Source organism: Trachinotus anak, unplaced genomic scaffold (genome assembly GCF_046630095.1).
Source record: "Trachinotus anak isolate AG129_WGS33_773 ecotype Australia unplaced genomic scaffold, CSIRO_AGI_Tana_v1 ptg000010l, whole genome shotgun sequence".
In the NCBI taxonomy this organism is placed as follows: domain Eukaryota; kingdom Metazoa; phylum Chordata; class Actinopteri; order Carangiformes; family Carangidae; genus Trachinotus; species Trachinotus anak.
The window spans coordinates 28,338,784-28,356,797 of NW_027273861.1; the positions used below are offsets into that span (position 1 = coordinate 28,338,784).

At 42.3% G+C, this 18,014-nt stretch overlaps 1 protein-coding gene across 3 annotated transcripts in view; it reads right to left on the minus strand.

Annotated features, from left to right (window-relative positions):
* The window catches only part of kifap3a (kinesin-associated protein 3a), a 34,846-nt gene that overhangs the window by 15,974 nt on the left and 858 nt on the right, over positions 1–18,014 (minus strand). Inside the window, exons 1-12 of one of the 3 annotated variants that reach the window (XM_071486575.1) lie at positions 17,712–17,848; positions 17,494–17,625; positions 17,056–17,201; positions 16,912–16,970; positions 16,652–16,793; positions 14,137–14,236; positions 12,482–12,608; positions 12,169–12,265; positions 10,916–11,094; positions 7,755–7,917; positions 2,521–2,621; positions 81–186 (exon numbers count right to left, since the gene is read on the minus strand). In XM_071486575.1, coding sequence (XP_071342676.1) covers positions 81–186; positions 2,521–2,621; positions 7,755–7,917; positions 10,916–11,094; positions 12,169–12,265; positions 12,482–12,608; positions 14,137–14,236; positions 16,652–16,793; positions 16,912–16,970; positions 17,056–17,201; positions 17,494–17,525 — 1,252 coding nt within the window. In that variant the 5' untranslated portion in view covers positions 17,526–17,625; positions 17,712–17,848. Of the gene's footprint in view, positions 1–80; positions 187–2,520; positions 2,622–7,754; positions 7,918–10,915; positions 11,095–12,168; positions 12,268–12,481; positions 12,609–14,136; positions 14,237–16,651; positions 16,794–16,911; positions 16,971–17,055; positions 17,202–17,493; positions 17,626–17,711; positions 17,849–18,014 lie in introns of those variants that run through there. The other 2 variants (XM_071486573.1, XM_071486574.1) reach the window with 2 other exon arrangements.

Here is an 18,014-nt window from a genome sequence, read left to right on the forward strand (position 1 = left end):
GGGAGAAGCTGAGGAAGTTATAGACCTTGATAAAATGTCTTTCTACATGTTGAGTTTATCCTCCTCGCTGCAGCTTGTACCTTCACAGATGACCTGAGCGTTGTTCTTGTTAGCAGCCAGGTTGATGCAGAGTGAGATGAGCTCAACATCCATCTTCTCCCCACAGTCAAACACCATCTTCATCAGCTGTCAATCAAAGGTTAAAAATGTCAGTTAACCAGTTCAGTCAGCAAAGAGACTGAAGCTAAAATAAGTCAAAATAACAGGATTTGTCATGTGTTCATCATGTGAGAAAAACATGACTATACATCAGTGCATCAGCTGTTAATGTAATGTGCTAAGAAACTGGTATGTTCACGTGCGTATTTGTGTTCCTTCCTCCTTCTTTTAAGAAGAGCATCATCCCTGCAGTCTCCTCCAATCATGTTGAAGGCAGTCATCGGGGCAGGGGGAGGTCAAATCAGAAATTGTGAAATTAAAATGGTGAGTTTGTGAGTGAGAAACAGAGAGTGGTAGAGGGTAGATAAAGGGAAGGTAAGCGTCAGTCCATACCTCCCTAACACCCCCCCACCCCTCCATATCTGTCCGTCTCCCCTTCACTGATTTAACATTAAACAGGAAAAGCTTTGAGCTGGGGGTGGTGGTGGTGGTGGGTTAGGGCAGAGGTGCACGGCTTCCCTGTGAGGAGTCAGGAATCAGAGAGTGAGGGAGAGAAAGGCTGGGCTGGGTTAGGTATCACATACCAGGGGCCCTGGACCCCAAATCAGCCCCGTCTAGACTCTCTGGCACCTGCCTCTGCTTATTTACCACAGACAGCCACCGGAGGCCCTGTCAGGGCCGCAGCGCCACACTGCAGTCCGACCAACAGTCACCTCCGCCCCCACCTCCACCTCTGCAACCACTTCTCCCTTACTCCTGACATCCTTGCTCTGCAAAACCCCACATCCAGCACCAAACAGTGACCCCATTAAAAGCTGGAGAGGGGGAAAGGGGCAGGTCAGTCACAAGCCTGGGAAAGTGATAAAAGAGAGACAGAGGGAGAGAGAGAGGTCTTAAAAGTACAAAATGTTTGGAAGGGGACAAAATGGACCTAGGTGCGGGATGTCAGACTATGGTTTTTCGGAAAATGAGAGTGGACAAAAAAAAAAAAACCAATGAACCACCGAGACTGGAACTACTGTCCGCACTAAACTGTCTCAATTATAAAACACTGTTTAAGTATGAAGATGCCTCTCGTTCAAAGTGTTCATCACAGCCACCATCAGCTGATTAAACCCTCTATTCTGAGCCATACATCAGACAGTTTTTCTGTTGTTGTGACACTGAACAAACAAAGTAATTATTTGCTTGATAGGTGCTACCTGTTTACCAAAAGTAAACTATCCAATCAAATCACTACTTTATGATTATCCTAACTGCCTGTTAAAATCAATATTAATACAGACAACTTCTGAAAAATGTCTCTCTCTGCATTATGGTCTGGTGCCAGGTAGTATTTGTAATTCTGAATTCTGAATTATTTTTGAATTTGTTTACCTTTTTTTCCATTATTTCTATAAATTCCGACAATTCCCACAAATATTAATGAGGACATGATCTTTGTGTTCTCAGTGGTAAAGATAGCCCCAGTCTCATCAACACCAAAGCACAAGACCAGTGTTTCCACACGTAGCCACCCTGGAGACCTTTTTTTCAATTATCACTGTTCTTTTTAAGGAAAAACATTTATTGTGGAAAAACAGGTGTAGCTTCACATTGAGCTTAGTGTGAACTTAGTCTGAACAGGAGGCAGATGGACAACATTAGAGAAAGGGAGGTAGAAGAGAGCGGTGAGAGGAGAGTGAGCGGGCTTTGGGCAGGGTCAGAGGTCGCATCCTGGTCATGCTGCTAGCCAGAGTTGTCCTTGCTGCCATGAGGAACCAGTGGTTCAGATCTGCTGCTGACATGACCCTCTGAACAAACAGCCAACCCCTCACAGCCACATCTGGCCAGCATTTACACCCAATCTCAACAAACAAACACAACGCACATTTAGCTAATCGCTGATGATGAGAGGAGCGAGTGACCGGGTCAACTCAATCAAGAGGGAGCTCAACAAAACTCAACAAAAATGTTATGATCGAAAGTTGAAAGACATCTGCCTGAAGCGGTTTCAGCTTAAGCTGAAACTTTTATTTTCATGTTTCCTTTTGGACAAATAATTCTGTTTCTGTGCTGATGCCCTAACTTTGCACTGTTATTATGAGGCTAATATGTAGAGAAGACACAGAAAAAAGTGAAATAGCAAAAATGAGGTTTTCAGGACGCAGTGGAAAAGAGAGGTAAAGGGGTAAAAACAGAGTTGTCATCACAGCACGAGAGAAGACTGAGCAGCCATCCTCTGGTGGGTTCTGCTCCCAGATGTGGTGTGTGTCCCTCCCTTTCGCTCTGTTTCTCATGCATTAATTCTCGGATGCTGTTAGCTGCTGATGCTAATGTGTCTGTCTTGGTCTACTGGCAGTGTACATTAGCCAGTCTTACCTGCGGTATGCAGTCTGTGTCAGCAAACATGGACTTGAATCTGTCGTCCATGCTGATGTGGTACAGAATGCACATGCTGAGCTGTCTCTGGCCCTCGTCAGCTGCAACATAAACAGAGGAGAAGGAGGGAAGTCAATGGATGAATGACTGGTTGTGCCGTAACGCTCTGCGGGATGCCAATGACCACATCTAGGAGAGCTGTGTGTTTTCTGAAAATATTAATGGGCTGAATGGCCTTTTTAAACAGTGATTCCTGTTGGAGGTCAACTGGCATTCGGTGCAGAATCAGCAGCCGTCGACTGCAGTTTCTCAGTTTGTCGTGTTAGCAGACGAAAAAACAATATTTAAAAGATTAAATGTGGAACTGGCTGAAAAAGGCTTTTCATGCTGCGTAGAGGGACAGTTCACCCAAATTACAAGAAATACATTTTTTACCTTACTTGTTTTTGAGATGTCCAGATTTTTGCCTCCACACCAAAATAAAAGCAGGTAAACAGAATTTCATCTGTATGCTCGCAACATTTATCGACAAGCCTGATGATATTCTGTGTTCTCTGATATATCTGATTCCTCTGAGCTATAGAGCTCCATTGTTTCCATAACCATTGAAAACACATCAATGAGCCACACTGTTGGACTGACATGTTCAATTATTACCACAAACACTCACAACGGTTTATTTTGACTCAGTTCCACACACACCATCCTGCTGCAACAAATACTCATTGCAGAACCAAATGTGCATTAATCCACCACTGAAAATAGTCCCAAACAAATGCCCTCTTTCCCCCTGTGTCTGTAACATTTGAAAGATTTATGTCTTTGGAAGGAACCAGTGGGATTGAGATGAGAGCCACAGACAGGGTAGTACAGTCAGAGTACTGAGAGGTGAACTAACACATTGTTGATTTCCTACTGCAAATGGGATCTGCCTATAATAACAAAAATATAGAATAACAAGAGCCTTATCAGTAAAAAAAAAAAAAAAAAAAAAAAAAAAAAAAAAAAAAAAAAGAAAAAGAAGGGGAAAAAAAGCTCTTCTCTTTCCAGAAACAGTGACCCACTTACTCTGGACAATCCACAGACCTCAGTTTACGTAGAGACTGTTTCTTCGGTTGAAAGCAGTTCCAATGAAAACTGTTGACAGTGAGGTCTGTGGATTATCCAGAGGAACCAGGACATTGTTTGTGGAAAGACACATTAATGTTGATTTTTTTTAAAGCTGCATTTGTTTATTTTTCTTTTTGCTATTTGGAGGCAACGGAACGAGCTGAAAACCTCAAAGCTGTCATGGCAAATGTATTAGAAAAACACAATTGTCCCATCTGAGTGGTGTTTGTGTTCATCGGATGAATGCAGGTCCAATATTCACTCTCTTTTATGCTCTGGTTTGGTCACCACCAACTCCTTTATAAAAATATTTGGGACTTAAACAGCTTTTTTCCCTACCAGCTGGTCTCTGGCTGTGTCTGAGACCAGCTATAAAACACTATGAATGAGGAACAGTAAAGACAGATACAGTTAAAAAGCAGAGTTTAACTGCACAAAGTTATTGGTGTCCATGTTGCTTTCACCAAAGGTAGTCGAGGCTGATAAGACCCAATCAGGGAGCGACTGTGGATGTCTCCATCATCGTTTCCAAAGGGTCTCTGTTTTTGCCTGTCCAGACTACACAACCCTGGAGTTTTCAAACTAAAACTGATCCAGCATAGTCAGAAGTCTCTGTTTTAGGAGCGTGAAAACTCCGGAGTAGTGAGGGAGGCTGGAGTAAACGTAGAAAAAGAGATGCGTTTTAAAACTAAAATGCATCCCTAGCAGTGTGGACATAGCCTGAACCAGACAGGAAATGTGATGTAAAACCCAAACTAGGAGCTATTAGAGGATAAACAGGTCTCTATAGCTGAGGGAGCCAGATACTTCAGGGACAGATATATATATATATATATATATATATATATATATATATATATATATATATACATATATATACACACACGTACATAAAAACCTGGAGAAAATAAATCAAATGAATAAAACTATCCGTGTGGAAAGATTCTGCTAAAGGGAGAAAGAAAAAAATATTTGTAATCTGGAGGCCAACTCAGCAAATAAAATGAGCACATTCCCTATCACTGCGGTATTGAGCGTCCCCAAGTCTCTGCAGCAGCGAGAAGGAGATAAAGACAGAATGAATTGAGTGTTAGACTGTCAGTGAGCCCAGGACCTTTATGAGTTTGACCTCTGACCAGAGCTGGAGGCCTGAAGGAGGAGCCAGCCAGGGAGAATTAATAGAGTTCAGACCAGAGTTTGACCCGGGGACTTTTCATTAAGAGAAGTGTTAAGAGAGAAGCTCTTCACTGGACCAGAACCACTGACAGACCTCCTGTAATGCCCACCAGCCTCCAAGCCCCTACCTGGTCCAGTTAAAACTGGTCCCAGCCGTGTTCGGTCACTGGCCGTACAGGGAGGCTTATCGCTGACTATTAGATCCAGATGTGCTCAGTGAACCCCTGGAATCACAGGAGGGAGAGAGGACCGAGGAGAGACGGCTTCTAGCTTTAATTGGGAAAACAGGAGGAAGCATCAATTTTACTGCCTTTAATAAGTTAAAGCTACGCTGCTCGCTGCTCTGGCCCTTCCAGCGCAGCCAGCCATTGGCCAGAACATGTGCTTCTCATTAGCAATCCTTTACCTCAACCAGTACCTTAGAATGCACGTGAAAACAAGCAAGCGTGCGCGCACACGCACACACACACACACACACACACACACACACACACACACACACACACACACACACACACACAGGCAATAAGCTCCTCCAGACCTGCCGAACTCCCTCACTCTGCTGGTAGGAACATGGAGGATCCTTTATGGGCGAGGAGAGAGATCCCATTAAATGTTCAAAACACTAGTAGGGTTGGGGCAGAGAGAAAAAAAGGTGAGGGGGAGCTGTTAAGAATTAACTAGACTGTTCAGGGGCAGTTAGTGGGAGAGCTAAACTCCAATTACACCCTAGCCTGATTTAAAACCGCCTAACCTTCGTAAAATTACACCCGCACACATTAAGAAGTGTCTGGGCTTGGTTTGTGGACAGCGCTGCTCCATTGTTATTGCATTTTCTGGATAAATAAGCAAGCTGGGTTTGGTCTTCAGAGACATCACACACCACATAACAGGGTAAAAATGCTTTTAAAGAGGTCCCCACCCCCACTCAAGTTTCCCAATTTGTCTTTGCAAATCAAATCAACAGGCTGCATCATGGAACAAAAAGTTAGGATGCTGGAAATAAGGCGGCAACTAATTATTTTTTGTTATTATTAATTAATCCTTGGATTTTTTTGATTGATAGATTTGTAGAGTCTATAAAATGTGAGAAAATAGTGAAAAATACTCACCACAATTACCCAGATCCCAATGTGACATCATGAAATTATTTATTTTGTCTGACCAAGAGTCCAAAATCTAAAACATTTAGTTTACATATAAAACAGACTAAAATCAACAAATCCACAGACAGGCAATCTAATATCAGAGGACGTTTGCCATTTTTACTTATAAATAAGTAAATAAATTATAATTATCCAAATGAATTCTGTCCACAGAAACAGCTTCAGCTCTATCTGGCCAGTCCTTTTCTAACTAATCTAATCAGTGAAATGTTTAGTTTATAATGGTGGGAATCCATAAGGGTCCCAAGATGAATCTAAATAGGTCCCAGGATGATTCAAGGGAAAAGAGAGGAAGAAATATTTCTGCTATGTTTGTTTCTCAGACGTTTTTTCATATTTAAGTTTTTTAACAATAAGTTCATAAGTTAAGCAGCTAAGCTAATTTCTGTAAGACTCTGAAAACACTGATCCGACATTCACACCAACTCCGCTCGGTGATTGATCAGCTGTGCGGGGGTCAGGGTGAGAAAGCAGCCAGGGCATCAACTACTATCTCTGGCTCTGTTTTTTCATTTGTTACACAACTATTTCTGTCATGTTTCATGTGAACAACCGGGTGCAACACCATGAATGTCTTCCAGGAGACTCTGCCTGAAAATTAGTCAGGTTCTGCTCGAGGCTTCTGCCTCTTAAAAGGAAGTTTTTCCTTGCCACTGTCGCCAAGTGCTCTTGATAGGGATTGTTGGGTCTCTGTAAATACTATTATATAGAGAGGGTCTAGAGCTCCTGACTTGACAAACTTAGTGATAAACTGTTTGTACACTTGCTGTAAAGCAGAAATTAAATAATGTAGATGCAGCTGACAGAGAGGAATCGTCTACTTTCTGCTGGGTTCAGGTGGTGGTGGGATGGATCAAGAGGGAGGTGATGATGACAAGTGAAGACTCCCTCTCCACTTTCATCTTATCATTAGGGCTCGTGACCCCGGGTCAGGTCTGGATGGAGAGAGTGGAGGCTGACAGGGCCGCCTCCTCCCCGTGTTCTCTCTTTGGAGATAAGACCAGAGTCCTCATGCGGAGTGTGTCAGTTAAAAGGAGGACAGTTGGCAGTGAGAGCAGATGATTAATGACGCCTCAGCTCACATACAGGGCGAATTACACACTCGTGCAAATACACAAATACAGGCAAACTCAACAGTGTCAGAACCTTGAGCAGACGTGATATTTCAGTTAACTTATATTATGTGTGTGACTTGCTTCCTGAACGAGAAACCCCCACCCGCTACTTCCCAAAAAACAACCCTCTCTAAATCTCTGAAGACCCCTCCACCTCTCCGGCCTGCTCCTAGAAAAACAACATTTGTGCAGAGGCTCTGGCATGTTATTCTAACAAATATATTACATTAATTATGCGCCGTTACCCGAGCCTCCCCTTGAGAGGCTTCAAAAGGCACATCAGAGATGCTTCTGACCGCGTCACATGACCCCACAGATGAGACAATGCTCTGGAGCTTTCAGGAAGTCACTTTTCTAATGGTGACCAGAGGTGGCTTTAGGTCTGAGCACTCTGTAAGAGCTGCACCTGCACACACACTTCAGTAATAACAAATCTGAGGCTCCACTGCTGCCTCAGGACAGATGTGTGTTTCTCATGACATGTGTCTATTTCTGTCAATGAGAACCTGAAATAATGGTTCCCCTGATACATACAGTACAACCGCAGTCATAAACACACACACAATGAATCAGTAGGCTGTAAACACATCTGAAGGAACAAACACAAAACAAATACAAACAGTCAGATACACTAACACACCATCATTCGTACGCAATGATTGATTACCAAGAAGCGAGGAGAGTTTGGGAACGAGTCCAGCCTGGGCCATCTGGCTGCGCAGCGACGTGTCGAAGGAGAGGTTGAGCAGGAGGCGTAGGGTGGTGCTCAGGAGCTCCTCGTGCTCGCAGGGAACCAGCCGGGCCAACTTCTCGACAGCAAACGCCTCAGCCTGCAGGCAACACAGATGGCCTAACATTTTAACTTCCTTTAAATACAGGATTCATAAAACTACGAGTAGGAACGAGAACTGTTGGACACGTTTCTATATTGATACCCATCAGTACAGATTCCAACATTTTTTTCTTACTTCAGAGTATAAACGTCCAGTTGTCAAATGTGACACAAGTTACTAAATCACAAACGACAGAATCCTCTTTTTTTGTTTGTGGAGAAACCATATTTCTTTTGTGCATATTCTGCCAAAACTCCAGTCCAACTAAAATCACCCCTAACGTCAAAAATCAGAGGTACCCATGAGGCTTAGGGACACCGACAATGAACCACAACATCCCCGGTTAAAGTCCGACAGGGAACCTTTGTTGTTAGTCATTCCCCATCTCTCTCCCCTCGTTTCCTCATCACAGCTCTACTGTCATTTTCAATAAAAGGAATACAAATGCAGAAAAACGTATTTAAAACAAAACATTGTGAAAGTGACTTCCAAATTTATTCTTGAGGAGGAAAAAAAACACATCAGAAGTGTTCCTTTGGCCTCAGAGGCTCTCAGTGCTGTTTGACTGTCAGTCAACATCAGTCAGTGACAGAACAGTCAAGTTACTGCGTCATGTAAATTCAGTTTACGATGAAAACGATGATCTGATTGGCTGTAGTGTAAATGAACAAGTTCTCTGTCCATGTAGACAGAAACAACAAGAGAAGGAATAGGCACAGATATACCACTGTCATGGAAACAAATTATATTTTTATTACACACACACACACACACACACACACACACACACACACACACACACACACACACAGATTTTTATGCTTTAGCAGGAAAAAAATATGCCAATTAATTTCAGGTTGATTGATTAAGACGCCAAAAATGTTTCCATTACATTTTTGATTAAGTTGTCTGGAAATTACTGGAATGGCCAAAAAACAATGATTTAAATGACTGAATGATTTGGAAGTGATTTACAATTGACACACGTTTAGATTAAATAATTATCAAGCTACTCAAGATAAAAAACACAATGATGAGCAGGAAATTAGGCAGTAGACAGAATCCAGTGTTTACCCTCTCAAGTTGATTACTTGGCAGTAATTATACAGTTCCGCCATGTTATCTAAACACAGGAATTTTGTCACAGTGTGATTATATAGAGAAATTACAAAAGGGTCTCTCATCCACAACAGCGTTTAGTAGTTCAGTAAAGTCTGTATAGAGCCATTAGCATTCAGCTTGGACAGGGTTCACATGATCTACAGGCAGGTGGAGGTGTTGAGCTGATGACAGAAACCACAACTCAAACACCAACACATGAGTGCTGACTCTCTCTTCAGGGACCACAGTGTCACTGGTGTGTGAAAGTGTGAGTGGAAGTGGAAGCGCTCACACTCCGTCCACATGCTGTCACAGTCAGTGTCAGGGTGACACAGCGGTGCCAGCCTCAGTCCAGTGCTGCTTGTTAACATGTCTGTTTCCTTCTCCTGTGGTCTCCCCGCAGCCAGACATCATGGTGACGCAACCTGCTCCCAGTTAAAACGCACTCGCTGCTACTGTGCGCGAAACCAGCTCCAGTCACACCATCACAAACCAGACCTCGAGCGGTGTAATCAACTACAGCCTGTGTCAATTACCACTGACATTCCCTTTCCATTAGTGACAGCAGCAGCGAAAAAATTATCAAACTGTGTTGAAGTCTTATCTGATTAGGAGAAAGTCACAACATGTTTCCTGAGTAAATAAAACACGATGACATACTGTATCATGAAGTGATCAATCTTTTTTTAATCAATTAAACATCCATGTCCTTAAATGGAGAAGCCTTTTCCCCTCATGTAAACTGATACACTCAACTGGGTCAGAGTGTTGAAACCACTATTTTCCTGCTGGACACATGCTTGAGAGGGTCTCAACCCCCTGAAGGGTTCTTTAATCTGAATCAAAGATACACTGAAGGGGAAACAAGGAGATAAAACCAGTTCCTAACAGGGTCTGGCTTTGATAAAGACCCACAAACTGAGTGAGATTGGAACCAGGTGGGGCTGGATTAGGGAAAGCCGGAGCGGTGAGGTTCCTGTACGAGCGCTGTGGGACACGTGGCCAAAAGTGGACCCTCTAAGCATTTTTTAAATTGAAATTTGATAAGTGTGGTTTCTACAGAGTAACAACTATTTGTCAGAATGACCTTGGGGGTGTTTTACAAAACAGATAACGACAGCTCATTTCCTCTAAATTTGACAACTTGAGCTCAAATATCAGAAAACAACGTTGTTTCTTGAAGAACAAATTCATTATAGTTGTACAGAAGGTCTAATTACTGACACCAGGAATTTTAGACAATGAGCTGCTCCAACAAGCTTTTAATTAAACTGAGTTAAATCAAAAAAAGAGGTAATATTAGAGTAGTTTCACTTATAACTTAATTTTGGGATTATGTTTTCTATTTTGCTAAATAAATCAATGATTGAAGGTCCCATATTTTACAATATCCTGGGCTTTATTTGAAGTGTTGATATCCATAAGAAGATATATTTATGGTTTTAAGAACCAAAAACCATCTCAGTGTAGTTTTACATTGCCTCTCTCAGGAGCTCCAGTCAGGTCGGTGAGCCAATCAAAAGGGAGGCTCTGAGAATAAAATTAAGAATAAAAATAAAGCAGAGAAACCAAATCCTGCAAGGTCAGGTGGTGGGTCACACAACCAAAATCAGAACTGTGCACTGACTAGTCTGTTTAAAATTCAGAATCTGTGATGAAAGAGTAAAACAAAATATTGTTTTCAGGTAAACAAAATTTGACAGTAACGAGAGATCCTACATGGCCAGAACTATGTGGAGAACAATACCACATGTTCAATGCAGCTCCAGGGATTTCCTTTCATTCAGACACAAGAGTATTAGTGAGGCAATACGGTACTGATAACTCATAACCCACTTTCCTCTTCCTCTCCATTTCATCATCAGCTCTTTCACCCCACCCCTCTCTCTCTCACCATGTCGTTCTTGTTCTCCAGGAAGATGGAGAGCTTCTTGAGGAAGGAGACCACTACCAGCAGCAGCTCCTCGTCCTCCCGGTCCAGGATCTTCACCAGCATGTGGACAATGTTTTTGTTCCTCATCTTCAGCTCTGTGCGGGTGTCGTCAGCCAGGTTCAGCAGCAGACACAGAGCAACTACAGGGTCAAAGAAGGCAGACGGGACAGAATCAGCGGGCTACACAGAATGAACTTTTTCCTGTTCACAAATTTGGCCATAGTATTTCTCCATTCTTGTGCCTGTGACTTTGATGGCTGTATCATTATATGAAATATTATAGACGTCTCATATAGAATTATGTTCACACTTCCCCAAAATTCACCCAAACTTATCTGATAACTTTGAGATCTCCATCAGAGTGTAACTACAGTTTGTCTGTTTGCCCCGGTGGTTGGGCACCAGGGCTGAAGAGGTTAAACAAACGGGCCTGAAGTCAGGGTGAGTATACTAGTGTTTGTTCATAGCACCTTATTCAACAGCAGGGAGCACGCCAAGTTCAATTAAGTCAAGAGTAAACTGCCAGCATTAGTCTTAAAAACAGATCACGCCAACCCCACCATGAAAACACGCCAAGGACAAGAAATAGGCCTGTGCACTAAGGCTGAGGCTCTCAGCTGCATTGTTGCTCACAAATGTACATTCTACTTGATTTTTGCAGCCTAAGTGCTATGTAGACTTGAATTATCCACAGAGGTCTCCTCCTCTCCAAAACAAACAGACCAGGTGAATAGAACCACTGAATAAATATTAAAAGTAAGTGTTTCATCGATGCTGTACTGCGGACACAGAACGTCTCAGAGAGGCTCGGAGCCAAGCTGTCTATCATTTACTCAACTTTTTTTTCTATGACAACTTAAGAGGCAGAAGTTTAATGACTAAAATCTTTCATCTGGTTCAAATATATAGTTGAAAACACCACGTTGTAAAAAGTGTATCCTAAATATGTGACTTTAAAGTGAATGAAAAGTCAGTTTTCAGTGTATCCTTACCATGATTAAAATAACAACTCAACAAAATATAAAACATACTTTAGGTCTTATCATTTTAGACATATTGATGTGGAAAAGTTACATATTCTAACTTTAACCTATTGTAAAAATTGTATCAAATGCACAACAATAAATATAACTGGTTTGTGGCAGATATTTTAGATATTTAAATGACTGTTATATCAATATCCTAAAATGTTTTTTTAAGAAAGTTCACAGTACCTCTGAGAAGCTGCTCCTGCTTGGTCAGAAGGCTCTGGTACTTTCTCAGAGACTTCTCGTGTTCTTTCTTCAGGTTTTGGTTGTCAGAGAATTCTTCATGTGAAATCAGTTAAGGAACCACAGCCTGTCATAGTAACAACCCCCAGGATTTGCCCTCTTACACCATAAAAACTGTCACCAATCTGACTTCCCCACTCCCCATTTACAAATATATAAAATACCTAAACACACTAACCTCATCCATTTTATTTAGCAAAACAAAAAGCAGCTTTCACAGCAGAGAGCCTTCAGCTGGATGACAGCATGAAAGGATATAGGCCTTCTTCTTCTTCTGCAGCTCATCTTGCCAGAGGTCATACCTCTTCAGCTCGTGCTCGATGATGTTCATACACAGGGCCCCAATCTTGAAATGTGTGACCAGGCCATGGAACTGGGAGAAACTAGAGAAGAAAATTAGGATGGAGCGAGAAGAAGACGTCCATTTATGCAAAAGTGGATTTTCAAAACTGAAATCATATTTGGGATTTCAGGTGGGAGCTGTCATTAAAATGACCCAATCCATCACCCCTGAAGTAATTTACACAGTAAACTGTCAAAGTCAAAACACACTCCATCAAAAAGTGTGTCCTGGCCTGACTTATAATCAGTCCAACTTGAACCGTTTCACAATCCAAACAGCATAACACCAAAGATGGAGACGAGCCAAGAATGACGATCAGTTTTCAGGCGTACACATCCTCCTGCAGCCTTAATCAGCTCTGACAGACGTTTATGTATTATACTAGCGAGGGCTAATTTTAGTGTTTCCCAACCCCCAGTTGGAGATTGAAACTTCAGTGCTAGGTATGCTGCCAGAGGTGGAGGACTACTGTAAGACAGAGGGAGAGCAGTGGACAGAGAAGAGAGCAAAGGCAACTTTGGCAAGATCTGCATGAACAACTGGGTGTGTACATCTAATATATTAGAGTATAGACTATGGGCCAAAAGTATGTGGACAAACTTTTGTGTCCTTTTAGTCTCTGTCTGTTTTTTGGTTTGGACTCCTTGGTTCCAGTGAAGGAAAATCTTGGCGCTACAAGGTACACTGATATTCAAGACTTTGTCGTGTTTGTGTCCTGTTTCAAAGTGACACCCCTCCTGGGCACAAAGCAGCTCCATAAAGAAATGGTTTTCCCAGTCTGGTCTGGAGAAACATGACTGGCCTGCACTGACCTCAACCACATCCAGGACCTTTGAGATGATCTGGAACACTGACTATGAGCCAAGCTTTATGTATCTGGTCTGACCTTCCCTTTGAAATACACTCAGTTGCCAGTTTATTGGATACATGTAGCTAAAACTACAGCTGTGACCTAATTCAGGGGCAACATTCTCAGGAGGCTGACTTTGAAGACCAACTGCATCACAGCAGTACGACAAAGCTGTCCCATTTCAAAGGCTCCTTCAAATGTGGCCAAGAAATGTGGCCTTCTTTTCCTGGGCAATGAAGATCCAACCTATCCCAAGATTCATTGCATTGTAATGAAAAAAATATGGCAGCAAGCAATGCCGACAAAGAGCCTGAGGATTACACTTTTAAATTAAATATTGAGTTTTATGTATTGTCAATGTTGCTATGCAACAGGGGGCTTTGCTTTACAACGCAACAGACAAGGTGGGCACAGCTGTTGCCACAAAGCGAAAATCCTCCGTAGGCCAGACCGTCTCATTTCGGTTTGGCCTTCATGGTCTACAGCAGCTACAAAGGGCCCCACCTTCGTAGACCGTGTCGTCTGAAGGAGGCGGCCCCTGAATTGGGACACACCTTAAAAGCATTCTAATAAACAGTCCTGCAATAAATCCTACCTTTACAAACATAAGGCCCATACTGAAAACCAGGATTTAAAAACATGACTCTGAAACTTTGGCGCAGAGAGACCACACACTCGAGGCCCTCTGCATTTGATTGAACTACAGGTTTGTGTTTACCTGGAGAAGCAGAAGAAGACATAGATGATAGTTGTTGCCAGGTCCACACTCTGCTTCCAGTCCTCCCTCAGGACTCGGGCAAGGGCTCCGAGGGCTGTCTCTGACCACAGACACACAAACACAAATCAGCAAAAGAGACACGATGAACATGCACACAAGCACACAAAGGAAAAAAAGGAGGGAAGGTAGAAGCGAAGGGCTAGAGATGAGAAAGACAGTGTTTGAAAATCAATCAGAGTCAGAGCAGAGAGCAGCATAGCTGGAGGTTCATTTAGAGCAGCGTGGGGGAATGTGATGAGGTCGGAGGCTCCTGGAGATTTTGAGCTATGGGTCCTTCTCAACATAAAGACATGAGTCCCAGGCTTCGTCTCCTCTTTCCACGCTGACCCCAGGCCCCTCGGTTCACACGAACATTCGGCTCTTATCAACACCGTGCCGGTTGATGCGGCGCGACAGACAGAGTGCGCTGACAATGCTTTATGACAGATACAAATGAAGCAGTGCCATCTCATGAAGGCTGCAGAGGATGAGGGCTCCGTGCTGTTGTTGAAGAAACAGGCCGGTTGTCACGGAAGGGAGCAGAGCTGGAGCTGAGCTGTGTTTTCTTTTCAAGTCAAAGAGGAGCAGAGCGGGCGAGCTGATATAAGTCAGCAGAGTCTACAGCCGAGCCGTATCTTAAGCTGTCCTAACAATTTTCATCCAAATGCAGGGTTAAATTGAGCAGCTGCATCACTGATGAGGTTTGAACTTTCAAAAGTAAAGCATGAGAGTCCCTTCTCTAATTCAAGGTCCACTTACTAGGTTTTTATGCAGCTTTCAATCCCATCTCAGGTCTTTCTCAGCAGATGGAGTTCGTTCAGCTGTGGATCGTTTGTTCAGTTGGAACTTGATCAAGGCTCCAGGAGTCAGCAGACGGTCAGAGAGAGAGATTCATATCTGACACCAAAGATCATCTATGAGCAGAGCTGGGTTACACTCCACACTCCATATATGACCACCTGAGTAGGGCTGCAACTAACCATTGATTAATGTGACAAACATTTTCTCAATTAATCATAGCTGATTGGTCAATGTAACATAAGTCAAACACAGTGTCCTAGAGCCTGAGGGGTTTTTATCAAATGTCTTGTTTTAACCAACTAAAAACCCAAATCTATACAGAAGAAAAACAGCAGGGATATCACATTCCAGAAGCTGGAACCAACAACTGTTTGACAGTTTTGCTTAAAAAATGACTGAAACAATTCATCACTAATCAATGAATTAATCAACTAATCGCTGCAGCTCTACACCTGAGCAAACACCATCCACTGAGGAAGACCATGACATGCTGTTGAAAGCTCTCAAAAAGCCTGTGAGTAGTCAGTCAAATTCAAAATCTTTATTAGTTAAAAACCTTATTCTGGCAACGTCGGTTTGTAGGAAAATGTATCACTCTGAATGAGATCCACTCATGTTTTGTCAAACAGCCACAAAAATACAGAACAAAAAATGGACAAGCAGTTTTGTTTATACTGCACTGGGTGTCTACAAAAGATATGACGTGAACATGTTCACACGTTTGTCGGTGTGTGGTCCCTGCAGACCGTCACTGACAGATGACGGAGGTGGACAGGCAGATGAGGTGCATGGTAAACAAAGATCATCTTGTAATCACAACTAGAATTACTTGACCTTTAACAACCAAATTCTAAATCAGTTCATCCTTGAGTCCAAGTGACTGTAAACTGACCAAATTTGAAGAAGTTCCCTTAAGGCGTTACTGAGATACTGCGTTCACAAGAATGGGACGAACGGACGGATGAACAAACCAAAAACGTAACTGTCACTGACAAGAACAACGTGCTTTACTTGTTGCTTTAACAGACTTTTTTTTTCTCTTTTTCAAAGATCATCTTGTACCTTGATAGTTGTTACATGATTAACTGTGAAGTATCAGGTTCTTTAAAAATAATCACTTCATTATTTGAAGACAAGATCGACGGGAAAGCTTAACCTTCTTGCCTTTGAACTTTATTTGGAAAAAGGCAAATCAATATCAGTATTAGTAATCAAATATCAAAATATTCATTTTGACTCCAAGTATGTTGTTGGGTCAAAGCCATAGCCAAAGTTAACAGGGTAAAAGCAGTAAAACCTGTTTGTGTGTGTGTGTATGTGTGTGTGTGAGTAATACTATATCAATATTGTAATAAAGGGTTGGTTTTCACTGGCGCTGCAGTTTTTATTTAATTCAGTTGGCTCTGTGTTCTGTGAATTAACCAGAGTAACAGGGACATTGTTTCTGCAGAGAGATGTCACGGTTGCTGTTTTTAACTTCTAAGTGCTGTGAGCAGCAAAACATTATTTCCATTCACCTCCGCTGCACCAGGGTGGAGGAGGAAATTGCAGAGACAGACAAAGTTCAAACCTTTAACCGGTACTGTATATGAAAACCTGAACAAATAAAACAAAACTATGTGTGTGGAGAGATAAGTGTGGGTAATTTAGGTGAACCAGAAAAGTGGAAAAGTACTGTTTTGTATGAGTTCCTCCAGGTTGTCTGGGTTACGAGCCAGCTGGAAGATAAGCGTGGCTCCTCTGATCTTCTCCTGGATGTCCTCGTACAGCAGCTCCACGTACTCGTCAATGCTGCTGATGCTCGCCTCCTCGTCCAGCTAGAGGACATAAGCGCAGTTCAATACACACGTCTTTCCCACTGTATACATACACACAATAAAAAGGTATGTGAGCAAACACGTGCACATGCACACATCCTTTTTTTTCGGTTCCTACCTCCACTCCTGCGTAAGGTGCGAAGTCTCGGGGTGAGATGCGTTTCTTCTCCTGGTTGTCTGTGAAAGGCAATGATGAGGAATGCTTTCAGCTATGAATATATGAGTGTTGTTCATAAGGTGATTAAAGTACTTGGACTTGTACCATTTGGCAGTTTGCGTTTTTGCAGATAGAAGAGCAGCTGCTCCACCTCGCAGACTTTAGATGGGTGGATCAGCCGACACTCCTCCACCACCTTCCGAGCCAAAGAGGATGTGTCTGTGTTGGCGTTCAAGCTTTTCAGGCGAATACTGAGGGCAGCATAAACAAATAAGCAAATAAAATCGCTAGATATAAAAGTAACAATATAAATGTAATATGAAGGCAGATAAAAGGCATCTTGCAAAACCCTGATACAGAAATAGATATAATCTAGGATTTGGTTGTCATATATTGCCTTACATACTTTGGTAATCTACTTCTTAAAGGCATTATCATTCAATACTTATCCTCCTAACCCCTTTATGTAGGATGTACATTGTTTAAAGGTCATTTACAGTATAACAGTAAATTCTATATCTCGAATTAAGTGATTGTTCTCACATTTTCTGACATTCTTTGCGTTCTCCAACCATGGGTTCCCCCAGCTCTCCCAGGATAGTTGCCTCCACCTCATACTGAACAACAAGGGCTTTCTCAGTGGGGTGGACATCCAGAGTACAGCCCTTAACTCTCCTGTGGGTTACATGGAAACAAAATAAGCAAGGAGTAAAACTCAAGGAAGTGCAGTAGTTTTCTTGTGATGGATTCCCTCAACATACTTTGATGTACTTTTGGTCTGGAGCTGTGGTTCCTGGTTTGGTCTATGCTCTCTCGTTCCGGTCAAAGAAAATCTTGATTCTACATAGATGTACTGTATTAATAGTGTTCTTCCGACTTTGTGTCAACAGTTTTGTTTGTCTCTGTCCTGTTTCAACATGACAATGTGCACAAAGCCAGCTCCTGGCTGTGAGCCAGACTTTGTCACCAACATCAGTGGCTGACCTCAGTGATGCCCATTTAAGATCTTCAAAAATTTATTTTTAACTTGTTTCAACTCTTCCACTTATTTCATACTTGTAATT